The 20,289-nt window shown below is 26.9% G+C and overlaps 1 protein-coding gene across 8 annotated transcripts in view; it reads right to left on the reverse strand.

Annotated features, from left to right (window-relative positions):
- Positions 1–1,565: 1,565 nt before the first annotated feature.
- LOC142331610 (protein sprint-like) overlaps positions 1,566–20,289 on the reverse strand; it is a 747,263-nt gene continuing 728,539 nt past the window's right edge. For 5 of the 8 annotated variants that reach the window (XM_075377633.1, XM_075377634.1, XM_075377632.1 and 2 more), the window contains 5 exons: positions 11,622–11,893; positions 9,470–9,793; positions 7,935–8,186; positions 6,513–6,711; positions 1,566–4,547 (listed from right to left, as the gene is read on the reverse strand). In XM_075377633.1, the coding sequence (XP_075233748.1) occupies positions 4,414–4,547; positions 6,513–6,711; positions 7,935–8,186; positions 9,470–9,793; positions 11,622–11,893 (1,181 nt within the window). In that variant the 3' untranslated portion in view covers positions 1,566–4,413. Of the gene's footprint in view, positions 4,548–6,512; positions 6,712–7,934; positions 8,187–9,469; positions 9,794–11,621; positions 11,894–17,834; positions 18,400–20,289 lie in introns of those variants that run through there. The other 3 variants (XM_075377638.1, XM_075377637.1, XM_075377639.1) reach the window with 3 other exon arrangements.

The following is a 20,289-nucleotide window of genomic DNA, read 5'->3' on the forward strand; positions in this document are numbered from 1 at the left end:
ATTACATCACTCTAGCATTGGACAGCAAAATAGTATTCAAAGTTTTTACATCAGAGAACAATCTAAAATAAATTTTTAATTGTAGAATTCAATACAAACTGAAGATGCAAGATCCCACAAAAATTGATTCTTGGAAATTAATATGGTAACTTATCTAATTACTGTATTTTGGAGGTTTATATTTCATGTACTATTAAATAAATAAATATATATATATATATTTACACACACACAAACTTAAAATAATACCATAAACAGTAATGTAAGAAACTTGCATCAGCAGAAGACATGTACAAATATGTGCAAGAAGAACATGATAAAAAACAAATAAACTACTTTTACAAACTAACTTAGATATATATATCCTATTTATATAATATATAAATGAATATATATATATATATTCATAAATGAAAATGTACAAAAATTCCCAAAACCTTGCCAGTAACTGAAGAGAATCATCTGATTTGAAAAAAAAAGCAATCTGATCATTAGAAAAATAGATTGTTTTTCTACACTTAGAAACAAATAGCCATTATTATCCATATTCTACATTGAAAATTTGGATGAAAATGGAATAAATGTTTAAAATCAATTACTAGTCGCTTTTTAAGGTATATTTTAATGATTTTGTTTTAAGAAGTTGATTTTATTACTGATATTAATATTTCTAATTTATTTTTCAATTCATAATAAAATACAAAGTACTACTCAAAAGTTCCTGAAATCAGCTTATAAAAGAAAAATAAGTTATCTTAAAAATTATCGGCCTCCATCCCTCTCAAAATAGTCTAGTCTCCTTTTACGTGGTTAGCATGATCCTACCTTTTTTTCCACGACTAGAAAGATTTCTGGAAGTCACCTCTCATCAGGTATTCATTACCTACTAAAAAGATTTTGAAACATCCCTTAAGCGCAACCATATACCAGGCCTAGAGAATCTCACAAAAGTCTCAGTTTTACAGAATGACTTCACACACCTTTGCTATATTTTAAGGATTTTTTGATCAAATGACGACCAGAATGCATATTATTATCACCATTAACAACCAAACATTGTCTACTTTTAACACACTTGCACACCCTGTGTTCAGCTTGAAGCACATCTAATCACTTACTGAATGTTGCTAGTTTATGGTAGAATTTAATGCAAATTCATTGCTCCTTAAAATAACTCGTACACTTTACTAGAGAACTGGAATGTCACAAATGCACTGTTACAAAAAACAAAAGTACAAATCCACATAACACATCATCGTTCAGCTGAACATTAACTGTCAAGAAAAACAGTTTGCACTATCTAGCATCATACAGCTACATTACAAGTTGTTCACATACAAATATTCAAATATCAGGAATTTTTTAATAGCATCTTGTGTAGTGAAAAATTCAAAAGACATATTACCATAAACTAAGAATATTTGACTAAAATGAAAACAGTTACAAACCCAATGTAATTCTTAATGCCGAAGACTAATATGAAACAAATAATAATAAAGATGAAGAAAACAATATCTTAAAAGGAAGAGCATTTTATTTATTACAATTAAAAAAAAAAAGTAAATATATTTTATGAATATCAGATTTATTTTTATATGGAAAAAAGACAAGTCACAATACATAATGATTGAGGAATTATCAATAACTGTTGTCGATACATATAATTAATTATAATAATTATAAAATACATATAAATGTAGTACTTGTGACACTCAAAAAAGGTGATGTACAGTATAGTAATTATAGATATGTAATAAAAATTAAAAATTAGTAATGATTATAATTAATATTCATTAATAATTACTGAGACAAAACTGTGAACTATGTATAATAAAAAATATTTTTTTTTACAATATTATTGTTTAGTAAATATAATTTTTTTTGTTTAAATTTATTTTATACAAAATGATAAATAATTAATACAAATTTATAATTAATTACAAAACATGTAAATATAATGAACTAGTACATACAAATTAAAACTAAATCCTCATAAAAACAATGCAAACTTTATTTTTTTTTTTAAATTGACAAATATATATATATAACAATTATGAAAATAAAATATACTTTATAATGATGTAATTAATAGTGAAACGACATAAAAATGACTAATTTAGAAATATGAAATTATAATTAAAACAATAAGAGAAATATCTTGGATGGAGAACCTAAAAAGAGAAGGATTAGTTTGTATGCAGTATTTGTTTTGATGAAAATTTATAGACAGTTCAAGAGAAATTCATACCAACATGATGCATGTGGATCTTGTTTCCACAGCAACACTGCCTGCCTGTTATTACCAACTAATACATTTATTTTTGCTTTGATTGACTGTCTCTTATATGATAGCTTATAATAAAATTTTGAAAAAGAAAAAAAATTATATATATATATATATACAAATACTTTAAAGTATAATGAAGAGTTTGCACTGAATTTAAAGGAATACAAATTATTATATACATATACAACACTTACATAAGTAATACTTGAGTGTAATAACCAAAGTAACATTGAGCCTTTTATTGTTACATGGCTTCTTAACTTAGAAAGAAAAAAAAAATACAAAAAAAAGTTTAATTACACAGATTATTACCGAAATTAATATAGAAATATTATATTATACGATATTTCTTTATTCAAAATTATATTTTACAATAATCAAAATAAATTCAGTAAAAAAAAAAAAAAATAATAATAATACATAACACCCCATTGTGTTACAGAACAGAAATATAATTATACATATATAACAAATATGACTAGCGTTAAACTTACATTATAATATTATATTGTTAGTAAAAATATACAATCTATTTTTATTGTTTTCTTTTAGAAAAAGGGTTGTAAAGTAGCATAGGAGACAGTATTGCCAATTTATTTATATTAAAAATGTTAATAAATAACACATACAAAAAAGTATAATGAACAGAAAATAAGTTTAGATTTGTTCTTCATAAGAAAATATATATTTTTTATATAATATATATTTTATTTATTATTATTATTTAGAATAGTCTTTTTTTAAGTTTTACTGCAACTTGAAATTTTTGCTTAATTTTTTTTTTTTACTTTTCTACACACTTAATAAAAAAATCACTTACTATCTCTACTACAATTAAGGCCTCTCTTTTTTTGTTTATGTCTGTATATTCACTTTATTCCTTATGTACTTTCAACATTTATTTTAAATTAATTTTTTTTTTTAAATAATAAAAGAAAATTTATTATAAGTGATATCATTAAATTAATTTTTTTTCCTATTAATTAAAAAATGTTATAAATACTAAAAAATTAAATTGAAAATGAGTTATTTTAACAAATCAATTCATATTTGTAATATTTATGAGAAAATATACATATACGTACATATATTAACAATAACTTTTCACCAATGAATAATTTACAGATAATATTGGAAAAATACAATTGTTATAAAATCAGCAATTTAACTAATTAATATACAAAATTAAAAAGAAAGAATTTAAGCCGACAAGTAAAGTTTCTATTACTTAAACATCCTGAAACCACCACTGTATTCTTTATTATAATCGGTTGAAAGTATTAATTTTACAATATTCTCAGATTATGGTAAGTATATTTTTGTAAGTGGTAATTAAATATTTAGAACGAGTGTTACATATTTAAATCATATCTCTATAAATAAAGAACATATATTTTTTTCTTTTTTAATACTTTTTATTTAGCTGCACCATTTTATATTTAATTTAGTAAATAATCTTTATGTAACAATCATTAGAAATTAATTTATCTGTGGTTAAAAGCATGTCATTCTTTTTTTTTATAAAATATATTATTATTAATTAATTAACCTTTAAATCTGAAAATATTTTGCATACATAGCGATAAAAATAATTTATCGTCTTAGAATTGAATAATTTCTTCCTGTGTTAATCAAACATAGGAATGAGTGAAAATAAACGGTGTGTCAAAATGATATTCATCTGATTAACTATTTTTTAAAAATTATTTCATGAAATCAAGATAATAAAACATATACACAAACTTTTTTGTTTTATTAAAAGTATGCGATAAGTTTTTCTTGAATTTTATTTCTATTTAGTCAATAACATAGATAGATAAATATGTAATTAAAATTAGACCTTTATGGCATTTTTTCATATTTCACAAAACATAAACTTTAAAAAAAAAAAAAAATGTATATACACATTTATGTTTTTCATATAGAAAATATATTACACAAATAATTTTTATCTAAATTCATAGATAAAACCTTGCAAAAGGACTGTTTTTATTTCTACAGTATTAATCTTTTTTTAACAATAAATTTAAAAAAGAAAATAATAATAATAATCAAGGAACTGTATTTATTATATAACATTTTTTTTTTCAAGGAAGTAAAGGTGATATTAATTACATATTTATATATTATTCAGGTGATGTTGTGCGAGGCCACGCTATCTTAGCATCAATTCGTTTATATGCGAACATACAATGTTTGCCGACTGTTGTTACGCTTCCCTTTACATCCTGAGGACATTCACCATCACCTAATAATGTTTCTGTAAAATTAAACGAAAAAAATATAAAAATATTATTCTACACGTAAAACAGAATATTATTGTTACAACAGCCTTACACTTTATTAAGCACATATAGTAAACATTTGATTAAAGACATTAGTTGAAACGTCTTGAAGTTCTGATAATAAAACCCATATACAGCTAACAATGCCGGTTAACCAAATTAGCTGAATAATAGATACAGATCAGGATGGTGATAAACGTAAACAAAGGGAAAATTTTTGGTAAAACAATAATAAAATCTACTAAGATAATATTTTAATAATAGTTCATGAACTAACAATAGATTAAAAAGCAAAAAAATAATACTTTTAGAATTCTTTTTTTAAATTCTGAAATAATGAGTACTACATCAAATAAAAAGAAACAACTACTGAAATTTAATTTGACTGGTATCAAACTTCAAAACTTCAGGAAACTGAAATTTAAAGAATAGAAAAAGTATTAATTTTACTTTTTAGTAAGGTTTTATAAACATAATTTTAATTTTAAAATAAGGATAAGACCTACAAAAAAAATATCTACTTGTACGGAAAAAGTCATTAACAAGAAATGCAAACGCCTGGTCATCTCGATTAAAACATGAAAAGGAATAGAAACTACAACTCAGCAGTTTACTTTTCTTTTTTTTACCACTACTCTGTTTTGCACCTTATATTAATTCTTCCAGCATTCTTTTAATTAAACCTCCTTTCATGATACTTCTTGACTGGTTAGCTTTCTTATTCAAGCTAAACTGTTTCAATTAAACTTCCATTCTTGTTTCCCTAACTCTTCAATGCCCATATTTCACATTCATACAGGGTACACTCTGAACATAAGATTTCACATAAAAATACACATATATGAGGTAAAAGTGAATTATTTCACAAAATTTTTAATTCTGATTTTTATAATTAGGCTGCAATGATGCATATTTTCTAATTTCCTTCAAGTTCCATTTGAAAATACTTTGAATATCAGAATAGCTACAGGCTATGTATCATTACGCTATAATCTAAATTAATTAATGAAGAAGCCAACAAACAAATAAGGGGCTAAAATTGTCCATATAGACAAGTTTAAAAAAAAAAAATATTCATGTTACTAGGGTAACGTAGTTAAACAGGAATCCTAGAAATTATTATATGATAAAAAGGTAATGTTTGATCACACAACAAAAAATTTTATACATCAGTTTAATTGAAATATTCTCATTTTTTGAAGTTGTTAACTTCAAAAAGAAAAGGTATACAAAATAAATTATATGTAGCAAAATAAAATCTTAATTAAGGAAAACAAGAAAAAATAGTGTACTCTCTTTCTTAATTTTTTCCAAATTATTTGACCTACTATTTCAACACATAATATATATCCTGATTTACCAGCCACTCATTCTGTTTTTCACTAGAGCTTAAATATGATACATGTGGCATTATATGAAATAGAATATTGAAGAACATGTTAGAAAATCATTACGATAAATTTTATGACTTATTTAATAACTAAATAAACGTATAAGAGTTATCTTCCGATTGATGGAGAAAAAAAATAATAAAGTAAAATCTACATCTAATAAGTACAACATATATAAAACGATACAAGTTATCGATCAAATATGTTATCATATCATCTTGCAAATTCATGATCTCGATCTGTCTGCCATTATTATCAAATAAATAAAATCAAAAATACAATTGACAGAAAAAAAATCAATGTATAATTTTTTTGTATACCAAACTGTACACAAATCATTTAAATTAAATTACACTAGATGATTATGTTTAATGAACTAATTTTTGAGCTTAAAAAGACTGATGGAAAAAAAGGATATAAAATGTATGATTCTTATAAGAACCGATTAATTTTGCTACTACTTTTTGTTACATAACTAAAAAAGCTTATGAAATACACTAACACATTAATCTAGTATTATATATAATAAAAATTTTAATTAATACATACCTTCACCATCAACTAATTTAAACAGTCCATAATCTTGAGGATTTGTTATCCGTACTTTATGTGCGATTATTTTACAGACATCACGTGTTGTCATATTAGGCCTAACAGGAAGTGTTTTTGTTATTATTGAACCGTTCATTTCATCTGGTACAACTATCTTTAATACAGATCTGAATTCAGAAAGCGGTCCAGAGCCCCACTGCAAACATTAAAAAAAAAAAAAAACATCAAAAAGGCTGAAAATATAACTTCAAAAACTGTTTACGACTTCTATGTACTACTGATAATGATTTTAAGTTAAGAGTCAGTTTTTAATTTCTTTAGTACAACAAAAATACATATTTTTTTAAAGATATTATCTTTTATTAAAAACAAAAGAACTTATCAACAACTGACAACTCAGAAGTAATTATACATCATATTGTTTACTGGAAGGTACAGAACATTCATTAAATACACAATACATATTTAACCAGTATTCTGTTCATAGTTTCTGGAGTTTTATGACATTAAGTTTAAACTATGATTTTACTATGAATAGTATAAAACCAATTTCTCCAATAAAAATTGTCATGTTCATATCCATAAACAAAAATTAAATCCAAACTCAACAAAAAAATTAATGAAGTACAAAGTAAATTGACTAATATGTGATGTGAATAAAAATTTAAATTATTTTAACTTGTTTTATTAATTACTTGCAATGAGGTGATTAAATATCAGTAATTAGTAAACTTTTGTTATTCAGCATTTCTTTTATTTATCAGTATTTACCTTAAAAATACACAAATATTGATCCATATTCATGTTTACTTAAAAGAGTGTGATTAAAAGACAACTGTTACTTGCACTTAAAATACTGATTCATTTTTAAGATAGCTTCTTAAAACTTTAAACAAATTTTCTTCTAATTTTTACTCTTCACTGAGGTAATACCGTGCATGCATTACATTTTTCTTTTTAAACAATGCTACTTTTCAGTCATTGCTTTATTCACAACCGTTCAAAATCCAAAAAAAAAGATTATAGAAAGCAACAATTTTTGACTTTAGTTGGTGTATTGACAGGTTTTTTTTTAAATTTATACTTAATTTTATCTTGTGCGGATTTCCTTCCCAGTAGACTGTTCAGATTCTTTTAAAATACTCACCAAACGTTTTCTTTAGAATAATTAGCTGGCAGTCACTTGTTTAAGATAGTCATATCATTTTTCAGCGTTTATCAAATTTACCCTACCTTGGGATTATAGATCTCACCCAGTACAGTAAATTCTATTTCACAACCTTCACTCGATATATTGACAATCCAACAGCACAAAAAATTACAATGTATATGGCTATAATTCATCTTAATTTCATTTATATAACCTTAATTTTAATTATTATATTTCATAAATATTAAAATAAATTTAAGACAACTTACATTAAGGTTATTTCCAGAAGGACTTTCTTCAGAACATTCTCTAAATGTTTTTAATACATTAACAGCACTCGATAACGTCGTAAGATAATAACCACCTTCGCCAGATAATAATGAATGATGTAATAAACCCCACATATATTCTGCTTCAATTTCAGCTGCAACCATACCGCTTTGTACAAGAACCCACACAAACAACGGCAAGAAATCATCAGCACCTAATGTCACTCCTCTACCAGCATTACTGGACTTCACCTATAAAAAAAGGAATACAATTTTTATTTTTTTTTTATTAAACATTATTAACAAGAAGTCTGTAAACTAAGTTATTAAACATACACACTACAATTATAATTCATGAAAATGAATAATCCTAAAAACAATACGTAATTAATAATTAATATTGTAAAAACATTAAATATCTAGTACAGTATCTACTCATACATTTTTTCTAGCTTTTACTTACTTATTTTAATGCAAATTAATATAGAAATCAAATATTCACACTATATGTTTTTGACAGCACCAAATTGGATCATTTAAGGCTTACCTGACAGTAAATAAATTAACAAATTTTCCTGCTTAAAATTGTTCTCTTTTGCTAAACACCTGACTATGATTTGATATCTCCAAATAAAATCCAGAAATGTTATCACTATTACAGATGATGAACTGGCAATATCCTCACCCAATTTTAAAAATAATCAGTTACTTATGTAATATAATTAAAGAAGAGAATTAGACCCGGATCTACCCAAAATGACTCCAAAAATCTATTGACTGGCAGTTATAGAAAAAAACAAACTATTTTAATCAGACAAATAACTAGTTCATCTTATGATATATGCATTACTCATACATGATTCATTCAGCAATATGATTAAGTATTATTAATCACTTAATATACAACTGAGGTAATACAATACTATTTTTCAAGTGATTGACTGGTTTTAAATAATATTTTGAAAGTATCCAGTTATTCAATATAGGGAGCCTACCTACAGTTATTTACATCTCTGGATTATCACCATGCACAGAAAAGCAAGAGCTAATTTCTCTAATACAAGATTATGAAAACAATTTAGCTTTCACAACACTCCTAGTTACAAATATAAAATAATCATTATTTTAAACCAGAGTTTCTTTTTTCATGAATGTAAAAAAAAATGTATCATATATCTAGTCTGGATAACCAAGAAATTTTGGGTTAAACAATACAACACATTTTGTCAAATTTAGACTTTTGATTTTATTAATAATAAAATAAAATTATATTTAAAATTAATTGGGCCTGGTAATATTTATTTTAATATTGTAATTAATTTATTTGGTAAAAAAAATGAAATCTTTCATTATATTAAAAACAAATTTCATAACAATTGTAATTTTTGTTGAACCAGTCACTTTTGGATTACAAGGTCTGATGTAAAATTATTAGCATTAAAGTTAACTAGAGTTCCAGTCGCTATCATGACTGTACAAATATGCAACATTAAATAAGAAACAAGAAAAATTAAACTGAAAGATATTAAACTTACAGAATTGAATATCGCAGATATAGCGGCCAATAAATGTTCTAATTTTTCAAGAGGAGAATCAACTTCTTGCAGTCTTTGTAAATAATGGCAAATAGTTGCTAAATCTTGTTCGGACGGTGGTACAATCTTTGGCCTAATACCCAACTCATGTAAAGGTTTAGTTCTAGCATACTGTATGTTGTCGGCTAACAATTGAATTGCGCCATTGTCTGTAAACTCATCGACGAACAATTTATATAAGTGTTCTTTTAACGGTCTTACGACCAATTTATGCATTACACCTTCTAATATGGCATCTAAATTGAGGAATTCATTTGCCCTTAACTGAAAACAGAAAAAAAAAAATCATAGAGTAAGAACTATTTTATAAAAATAGTATTAAATTACTAAACAAAAAAAATAATAAAATCGTTATTTTCCTAATCATGCTGTAATGTAATTAATAATAATTAATTATTAATCAGAATTAGTAAATGATATAATTTATATTAAGCTTAAAGTTTTTTCTTCTCTTCAAGAACTAGATAATACTGCACCCACTATTTTTGGTCTTCCAAGGGTCCTACATCCATTTGGTAAATTCAATACCACCATATTTGGATCGATATTCTAGTTCTAACATTCTACCTAACTAATTACTTCACTTCACTTGGTACTCAGTTATTTTATCATTCAAAGTTGCTTCTTATTTCTTCATTTCCTAAACAGCCTAGTCTATAACATTTTAACGACTTCAGAAACTTTAGCTGTTTGCACAATTCTTTCACTTACCTTCTTTTTCTTTACCCCAGTTTCAGACCCATACAATGAGGTCAAAACAGCACTATTCTTAATAGAGTTTTAATAGGGTGTTTTACCATCTGTAATTCTTCAGTGTTCTATGAATTTCCTAGATATAAAAATAAACATTGCTAGTTTTTTAATTATATTAAAATCTTCTTTATAGGGCAAATTATGACCAAGATACTTGTAGTGACTAATCTGCTCTAAACTACTACCTTTGATCTTGCAAGTTGTCATCTTTTGTTTTACTCAAAGACAGTGATAAACCTTCATTTTCTCTAGGAGGGAAAAAAACAACTCGGAAGGTAATTTTCAGTTTTCTGGGTGACAACCTGTCATAATATAATATTGCACTAAGATCACCATCACATGAATTATTTCTAGATCAAATTCCTCTTTCCACCATTGAAAATTTCATTTGCATTTAACATAAATTCTTTATCATTTAAATGTATTACTGCTACCTATACGGTAGTAGACAGCTTAGATAGTTACATGAACTGGTCATGACCTCCACAATTCTTTAAGGAAAATACTTGAAAAAACATATTAAACAATTTTTAGCATATTAAAATGTTAAGTTAACATTAAACAATATTAAAAAAAATTATATGAATCATTGTTGTTTAACGTATTCAGGTTGGATTCTTGTAAAATACTGCATTTATGTATATTTATTGCATAGAGTAGTATTTATTCAAAAAGTTAATCAATATTTTGTAACGGGTAGGAAATTCTATCATTACAGTTGACTGTTTGGGTAATGTTTCTTATTAAAGCCACAACTCAGTTTTAAAGGATACTCATTTTAGTATTGATAAAAGCAACTGAAATAACCAAACTATTATTAAATAAATACAAAAGATAGAAAACTATAGAAGTGTAAAATAATCAACAAATCAAATTCCTAAATATATAAAATCCAGTTGTTAAAAGGTTAATATTAATAAACATAAATAAAAATTTAAAAAATTAAGAAGCTTCTTATATAATTTTCTGTAAAAACATTTAAACTCTGCTAGTATGTAATAATAATTAAAGAAAAACCCAGTGTCATTACACAAAACTAATAACAGAAAATTAAAGATACTGTAAATTATAAAAAAAAGAAACTGTATTTAAAAATTAAACAAAGCGTTTTATTTTTTCTAATAAGTTTGTGCTTTAATAATTTCATTTTATTAATTTCAAATATACTTCTCAGCAATTTTTACTTTGTAGAGTAGCCAGAGGTAACTTAAAGTAACTTTATAATTCAATTCAGTAAGTAAACAGAAATTTAAAAAATGGCACTTTAAAAAAAACAACGTATCTTTAAATAAATTATTTAAAAATATCATTATAAAAATATAATAATAATAATTGTTACCTTTCCTCTTTCCCGTTCAACTTCTTTTTCAAATTCTCGTTCCCCGTGTTTAACAAGATAATTCTTCATGCCGGACATGAACTGTCGCATGTTACGCATGACAATTTGAGGATTTGTTTCAGGCGATTCTTTAGTGCACGCGATGAATTTATCTATGTTCTGCGCAAATGTTGTACTTTTGTCGGCAGCCAGATGTAAAGTATAGGCACGTATTGAAGCTCCACTCCCCCCTGCTTCTCTTGTTCTCTGCAAAGCTTGAAGACGGGGAGGCGCTGAAATTAAAAATTAATCATTAGTACAGTTACAGAAATAAAAAATAAATTTCACTTTTTGAAATATGTCATTCGACAAAGCTACTCTACTTATTAAAGAATATTCTAAAAAAATTTTGTTGTTTTTTTACTTTTTAATAACAAGACTCTAATAGGATAAAAATCACTATTTGGCACTCAAAACACCAAGCAAAACTTGTCACAGAGTTTTAATTTTCAGATAAAAATAGTTAATTATCCTCACTTTGAGCCGAACCTGGATCCTGTACCATCACTCAAACTATCTTAATGACAGATAGCTACTTAACTGACTAACAGATTAATAATATTTTTTAGAAATTTATTTAATTTGTGTAAAAGTCAAAGGGTCAAACTCACCCGCAAATAAACATATTTCAAGCTCAAATATACCCCTGAATAATAAAAAAGGATAGTTAGAAACATCAACCATTTTATTATGAAGGCTTAATTAAACAGTTCTAATTAAATATATATATATATAATACAATTATGTTCATAAAAAGTATGACCTAGAGAATTATTTGATAATTTTACAACAGTTATCAATAAATACAATCATTGACATAACACATCATTATATATAATTAAATATGTTTTGTTTTCTTAAAATTATTATTCCAGTACACACACACACACACACACACACACCAAGCTTCAAAATAAATTTAATTTTAAATTACTGTTTTATATAAGGGTCCTGTGATAAGGGTCAATGTCTCTGATGACTTGAGGTATTTCATTTACAATCCAATTACGCTGAAATCTTGTTTGAACAAAAAATTAGCCTTTTTTTTATCACATACAAGCAAGACGGTGACCTTTGAGAGCAGGAAAAGATTTTACAGCAAAGTAATTATCAATAGCGATACAATAAGTTAAGATTTCTTCATAAATAATAAAGATATAGAGATAAGAATGACTAATAAAATTAATATTTATCACCGGTTACAAATTAATACTATTACTTCATATGACATGAAAACATTGTGGAAAAAATTCAAATTTTCGTTTTAAGGTATCTTTTCTTCGATTATTCTCCTTAAGTCGTTAACAGACAGATTACACGAGTTCCTAAAAATAGAATCACAAATAATAGAAATCAGATGATCTGGTGCTGAGAACAAAATTTCATGATTCTGTTCGATCCGATGACCAGGAGGGTTCAATATTTAAAAATAATTCTACAGATTTCAAAATGAGCTGAAGCATCAGAGGAAATTCATTAAAAATCGATTCGTACAAACGTTTCGTGGAATTGTACATTAATACGAAAAGAAAAAACCAAATAAACTGCTAATTTCTGTAATTAAAACAGCAAACTTTTGTAAGTTGAAAGATATAATATAACGGGACAGTTTCCGTTATTGTATAAACAGATTTTATCCTCTCGATACATATAAATAAATAGTAGGAAGTTGTATTTTAACAAAGAGAAAAGACAAATACACAATTTTAATATAGATTAAAATATGTAAAATACAGAGAAAATTAACAAAAATATAAGATTCCGAGATGCATTATGAGTGAATATATGCGAGAGCGCAGACGCGTTATTCGGTGAAAAAGCGAAGCGATTAAACAGTTATGCTAGACGATAAACCGCAATGAATATAATTTATATACAAAAGTAATCATCTCGATACACTTAATGCGCAATACAGTTTATAATCGACAATACAAATACAACGCGACGCGACAAAACAATTAAAACCGCATTTGTTTATAAACAAAAGCGAGTCAACACAAAAATTCAGAATTATTCAGTACGAGATAACGCTGAAGGCTATCGTGACTCAAGAAACCGAGACTTTTTAATTAAATATTTTGCAGTAAAAAAGTTATTCATTTGTTGAACTAATTCGTTTATACGGGGCATCATCGTCTTATCCTACTTACCGATTCGTTATTATTAGTAGAACATTCCAGCGTATAGAATAAAGTAATGTAAAGAAAAAAATACGAATGCGAGGCAATTTTTACGTAATAATAAACGAAACGGTCTATATTAAAATTTTTACTAGATAGGTAATACCCTATATTAGTCATAAAGATGGAAAAAACCAAGACCGGAAGAATTTTAATCACGATTTACCCGTTCCGAAATAAAAATTCACGATATATTTAATATAAGAACGCGTATGAACTAGTTACGGCATAATAGAGATAAATAAAATCAAATCGGCTATGGATGATATTTTGGCGACCATTTAAGTTTTTCCGGGTGTAACTTCTTCAATTCTAATAAAAAACTTTTTTTAAGAATTAGAAATTGCCTTTATTTGAATAATTATTAGACAAGAGTACACATTATATACTGTAAAGAGCATCACGGTCCTGTTTTCAATGCACGATAAGTTAATGGGTAAAAGAAAAGAAAATTGATTTTATACTTTAAAAGAAATATTTTATAAGAAAACCACTATACTAGTGGACTAAAGCGGTAAACAGTCTGTGTTGTCCTATTATATAAATTTTACATTTAATTATTCAGATAAAATAAATCAATAAATATTTACGGACAAAAATTAATAAAAAAATTCTATTTCTTCTTCAAAGCAATAAAATTTTAAATAAAAAAATAATTCGTTAAAAATATTACGGTTCAAAAATTGTATTAACGGTGTATTAAGATATAAATGAGAAACAACATTTAAAGGTTATTTGGCGATTAATTTGACCTTTTGCATTTTCTGTAGTATTATAAAATTTAAATTTTGGGATAAGAAGACGTGTATTAGAAAAATTAGGGGTAAAACAAATAACGACATAAAACGTAGAATAATTTTTATTTATACACAACATAAATATTACTGAATACAACCAAGCAGTTCATTTTTAAATAAAAATCTAAATACGTAAATTAATTTTTTTTAACAACTGAGAATCACGATAACTACTAAAGGACAATCAAAAAACGAATTATTTCCTTTTATAAAAAAAATAATAAATAAATAATAACTACACAATAGAAATGCATAAATATATATTATACCAGTACTTTGCACTTTTCATACGTCAATAATATCCAGTAATTAAAAATTATTTATTATTACAATTTTTTATTTATTTATTTTAATTAAAGTAATGTTGGCCTGTAAATATATTACATAAAATGTAGCTGTACAAAATAGTAATATTTTTGAAAAAAAAAATTACATAACCAATCAATAGAACAGAACGCGCGGGCGCACAGACACATACACAAAATTAAAAAAAAATGATCTGAACACGACATGACTTCCTTGTACGCATATTAAATTACATATGCATACACATTTTTTGCTGCACTTCATTTAAACTTATTTCAATTGAAAGTGAGATACGATCCTCTAATTCTTTAATAAAATGGACAATTACATTATGGTGGCCACCATACTGTATCACATTTTTTTGTGGTGTCCGTATCAGCATTTCATATTAGTTTATATATTAATTTTGTTTCACGTCGCTCAAGTAGTTAGTTATAGTGTTGAAGAGAACGTGTCGGATATGTAGCCATGCACACATCGGTTCGAATCCAACTTCATATATCTTTTTTAACTTTTTTTAAAATTTAAATATATCGATTTATTGTTATTAACTCCTGGAAAAATCTTTGAATTAAAATAAAAAGTACATAAAATTTATTTCACTAATAACTTCTGATTTTTTTTTCATATTTTTTTTTTTTTATTTTTATTTCTGAATAATTATTTATTTACATCAGAGGTTAATAATTATTAATAAATAAATAGATTTAAATTTAAAAAAAGTTAAAAAAAATAGGAAATGAAGTTTGACTGATGTGCCTTCTATAATATAAGATTATAAGATCCAAATATTATATTAATTAAAATTTTATTTGGCTATGATCTGGAACCAATGAAAATAAGTACCACATATAATATATCGTTGAAAAGCTCTTAAAGAGGGCTGTTAAGAATGAGAGCTTACTGCTGTTAAGAAAAAGTTTAAAATCCAAATCTTTTGGATTTTGGGCTTTTTTGGACACGTTTGGTCTAGTCGATTGCAATCAAAAGGAGAGGTGCACAACTAGACGTTACAACAGTCCTAAATCCAAAATTTCAACATCCTACGGCTAATTGTTTTTGAGTTACGTGAGATACATTTGTACGTAAGTACAGACGTCATGCCGAAACTAGTCAAAATGGATATTTCCTTTGAAATCTGAATACCGAAATTTTTCGCGATTACAATACGTCCTTTACTTCGTACAAGTTAGTAAAAAAGAAAACAAAAAAAAAACGACTACTCCAAAAAAAAAAAAATAAATAAATTTTATAATAATTACGTTAAATTAAAATGTTCAAAGAAAGCTGAATTTAAAATTATATACTCGTAAATATATGATCATCATACTTTCCCCTTTGATATATCTATTACAGCTATATTCGCCGGGAAAGAAATATTTAATTACATCACAACACGTGTAACTCGATTCGTTATAAAAAAAAGAAGAAAATTCAATAAATTATATTTATGTATTTATGTATTAAGTCAATTTATGCTAACAATATCTAAATACTCGTCATGAACCTGGCATGTTATATCAATAGAATATAAAGCATGATACATAACTACATATTAATTTCGTCATATATATAAAACTAATAAATCAATACGTGATAATTCGAGGAAAGGAACCAGCCATAATTTTTTTAATTAATTAATAAACATACAAAAGGTCTTTTTATCGTAACTGATAACATTGAAAATGTCGAACTAGCTTTAAGAATAAAGACTAATATAAGCACAATATTTTATATATATAAAAAATAATAATGATACCATTTAATTAATGCCAAACCGTTAACAACTATTTAAAAGAAAATTATATTACAAAACTTGAACAGTAGAAGTTTTTAAGTTAAATTTGTTTTAACAAATCATTAATTTATACAATTTTATTTTCCATATTATTATTTTTTCGTTATAAAAGTGATCTTCTGTGCAATCTCTTTCTTTTTACTAAGAGACGAAATGATGATCAAAAAACTCCACAAATAAAAATTTTAATATAATTTTAAAATGCCAATTTTTTTAACATGTAACATCCCTAAATATAACCAAATCGCTAAACTGCTATGAATTTTTTCCCCATAAACGATGTAAGCATAATTTAAGGAGATTAAAAAATTTAGATTTTTCCAAATCTAACTTCTTTTTTTTTGCAGGAATCTTTAGATATTTAATCTAACTTTTTTGCTAAATAGCGGCTTCTCATGTTTATGTAGCGAGTGTTTCTGTAGTAATGGGGGAGGAGGTGTTGCAATGTCCTTGGATCATGAACAGGAGACTGAGGCTTTATGGTAATATACAGAAAATTTTTTATTTCGCAAATAAAAAAAATTAGTCATCATACCGATTAATCACTCTTATTATAATATACTCTCCCTCTCTTTCGCACAGACAACACACTCTCTCGTACAGTGAATTTTCTTATTTACACAATTTCTTGAATTTTCTGAACGAATTATTTTTGTTTACTTTATGATTCGTGGGTATTTTAATTTTTAACTTAATTCTTTTTCTTAATTTTACTACTGCCGTTTTCGGTTTAAAACCGTCTTCAGGCAATTCTTCAAAACATTTATTGTACATAAATTTTAAAATAACATATCATACTCGTCGTGGTTATAAAATTTGTGATCATTTGTGGCTATATATCTGGTAAAATTAAAAAATAAACATACCTGCGTATTAAGGAAAAAAACCCATTAATTTATAAATATTACTATAGTCCGTAAGTTAAAACAAGATTTTAAAAATTTTAAGTTTTAGAGAATTTCATATCCGGACACACACACACACACACACACACACACACACACACACACACACACACACACACACATCAATACAATCATTCAATTATTTTATCATACTTAAAATCGATAAATAAATAAAAAAATTCTCTTACGTCCAAAACGTTTGGTAAATATTTTGGCGATCTTTTTTGATGTATCTCTGAGCCATTTTGCAAATCTCCTCATGACGTGACTAGCCACTGGCATACTAATTTATAAAAATTGTAATAAATTTAGCCATTCAAATAAAAAAAAAAAAAACGCACACAAAATTTTCTAAAGTTCGATCACAGTTATTTTTTCTTCACATAAATAAAAAAATACTCCGAACTGAATTTATAGTTTATTAAATTAAAAAAAAAAAAAATACTAATTGTTTAAAAAATGTTTGTCCTAAAATTTGTTCTAATTACAAATAATAAAACGTTTAACAATAAAACTAGTATCACAGACAATTTATAATAGATTAACAATTCGTAAAATAATTTGAAAAGTTTTAAGAAAAGGAACTTTTTTAAAAAAATTATAAAAAATAAATAAATAAAAATTTAATACTGTTTTGTAAAAACTAATTATTTCAACGTCTAACTCGTTTTAATAACCCGAATGGGATGCAATGATAGCACTTCTGAAAGAAGCGAATCGAAGGAAGCTTGGCCATCCGAAGTAAAGTGAAAGGCGCGATTACTAACAATGAAGCAGCATAACGAACGTCTTCGCTAATATTTGGCGAATCAATCCCCCACTACGAACAAAATGTGGTTTAATACGACAAACCACCGTTTAACACATTATACATTACAACGCTTCAACCGTTGTAATTAAACACGTGAAAACATCGTGTTCATAAGTTATGTTTTTAAAATACCTGTAAATATTTATCTGATTAATAATTATTACAACATCGAACATATTCTGTTTATTTATTATTTTTTTTACGCAAAACGTAATAAATGGGAGAATAATGTTCAGAAAAAAATTTTTAAAAACTGCAAAACCTATCCAAATTCTAAGCGTTAAATAATTAAAATAAGTGGAAATACGTATTTATTAAATTTTTTAGTGCATTTTAAGTCGGTTTTATTATATATACAAAATCATAAAAGAAACTTCTCGGTTGTTTGTATAAGAAAACAAATATTTTACAACTCTTAAGGTAACGCAACCAATTTATAATTTTATTATGCAAAAATAAACACAAAAAAATAATAATAAAAAAAGAACGTTTCGGTCCAAATTCGAAGTTTCCTCAAATATAACTGAAAAACATAACCTACTTAATCATATGTTGAACAATACTGGACTGGTCTTATTATTCAGCCAAGCTGGAAATTTGATAAAAAATAATAAATCATATACATATACGTAAATAGGAATTCTTTTACACAATAAAATCTAATCCTATATATTAATCGTTTATCTTCCATTTAAATAAGATTATAAATCATATTAGCATATACACCATACTTTTAAACCATTAATATCCGTTTTGTTGTCGATTAAATTTTTAAATTTGAAAATATGAATCATTTCAAGCATCAATCTCCTGGTATTGTTTATATCATAATCTAAACTTTTTACTTTTTTCCTCTTTATTTGCCCCCCCCCCCCAGAGCCAGATTCGCACTTAAGCATAAACACAGCTCCTGGGGATTCCAGTGCCTCAAGCCACTTGATCAGTAATCCTCAGCCCGGCACTGCCGTTCCCAAGGTCCCACCCAGGCAATCGGAACTCGGTCTTTTCGTGCTATGCCTCTAGTAAGGATACCCCCGAAGGAGTCCCTTCACCGGGACTCCGGTCTTTACGAACCCTTCGCCACAAATGGGAAATCCCCGAAGGGACCCCCACCAGGTCTTTATTTCCTCCTGGTGGCTTCGCCAGGAGTCCTCGTCCGCTCATCGACAATGGAACCCTAAAGCATCCCATCTCCCCCGGACGAGGCTGTCCGGGCTACCGTAGCTCCACACTCTCCAGCGTGTACCCCTCAATTTCTATGTACAACTCTGCTATCCCCCGGCTCCCTTGAACGTGGTCGAGGGTAGAGCATGAATCACTGCTCTTCTTGGCAGTTCTTCTTGAAATGGTTGACCTCGCCACAATTAAAGCAATGACTAATCCTGTCCGGGCCACCACAAAACTTGGCCCGATGTCCCGTACTCCAGCAACGAAAACACCGTTCCTCCAACGACCGTCGCACCACCCTACAGACCACCCATCCGATCCGTACCCGACCGTCATGTAATAATTTCTCCGCCAGGATAAGTTGCAGAGCCAGCTTCACCACCTGAGTAGCTCCGTAGGCCGGCCTCATAGAGGGTATGTCAAGTGTCACGGAGTCCCCGGTAACAAGACAAAGATCTCTCACGAATTCCTCTTCTGTGGAGGTAGACATCCACCTCTTTGATAAGGACGTGGACTTGTCTTCTTCCTCTTCCTGCCAATATCGTCGTGACACCGTCAACCGTCTCTGCAATTTTCCTACGGAGCCGCTCAGCAGTGTCAGCCCTCGGCCTGCACTCGAAGGAGGAGGTTGAAATTTAAGAATTGAATAATTTTATTAAATTTTT

Source organism: Lycorma delicatula, chromosome 10 (genome assembly GCF_047948215.1).
Source record: "Lycorma delicatula isolate Av1 chromosome 10, ASM4794821v1, whole genome shotgun sequence".
Taxonomy (NCBI): Eukaryota; Metazoa; Arthropoda; class Insecta; order Hemiptera; family Fulgoridae; genus Lycorma; species Lycorma delicatula.